Source organism: Fukomys damarensis, unplaced genomic scaffold (genome assembly GCF_012274545.1).
Source record: "Fukomys damarensis isolate Sample0158 unplaced genomic scaffold, DMR_v1.0_HiC HiC_scaffold_13, whole genome shotgun sequence".
Taxonomy (NCBI): Eukaryota; Metazoa; Chordata; class Mammalia; order Rodentia; family Bathyergidae; genus Fukomys; species Fukomys damarensis.
This window is the reverse complement of record NW_022900925.1, coordinates 33006648-33006852: the sequence shown is the minus strand read 5'-3', so window position 1 is coordinate 33006852 and position 205 is coordinate 33006648. Positions and strand designations below refer to the sequence as shown.

Sequence of the window (205 nt, the reverse complement as noted above, 5' to 3'; positions counted from 1 at the left end):
CCTCACCTCCTCGGCGTGCTTGCGCAGCGCCTTCTCCCGCTCGTACTGGGTGATGAGCTGCTCGTTGTCGTCCCGCAGCAGCTCGAGCTCCACCTGGTGCTCCTGGTCCTGCGCGAACACCGAGTCCAGGTTCTCCAGCACCGCCACCACGAGTGGCATCAGCTCCTTGACCACCTCCTCGTCGTAGCGCCCGATGAGCCGCTCG

General features: G+C 66.3%; 1 protein-coding gene across 1 annotated transcript in view; it reads right to left on the bottom strand.

The window, feature by feature from the left end:
• Positions 1–199, bottom strand: part of LOC117285882 (C-Jun-amino-terminal kinase-interacting protein 4-like) — a 44580-nt gene extending 44381 nt beyond the window's left edge. Inside the window, exon 1 of the mRNA XM_033762982.1 lies at positions 7–199. Within this exon, the coding sequence (XP_033618873.1) occupies positions 7–159 (153 nt within the window). The 5' untranslated portion in view covers positions 160–199. The remainder of the gene's footprint in view (positions 1–6) is intronic.
• Positions 200–205: the final 6 nt, after the last annotated feature.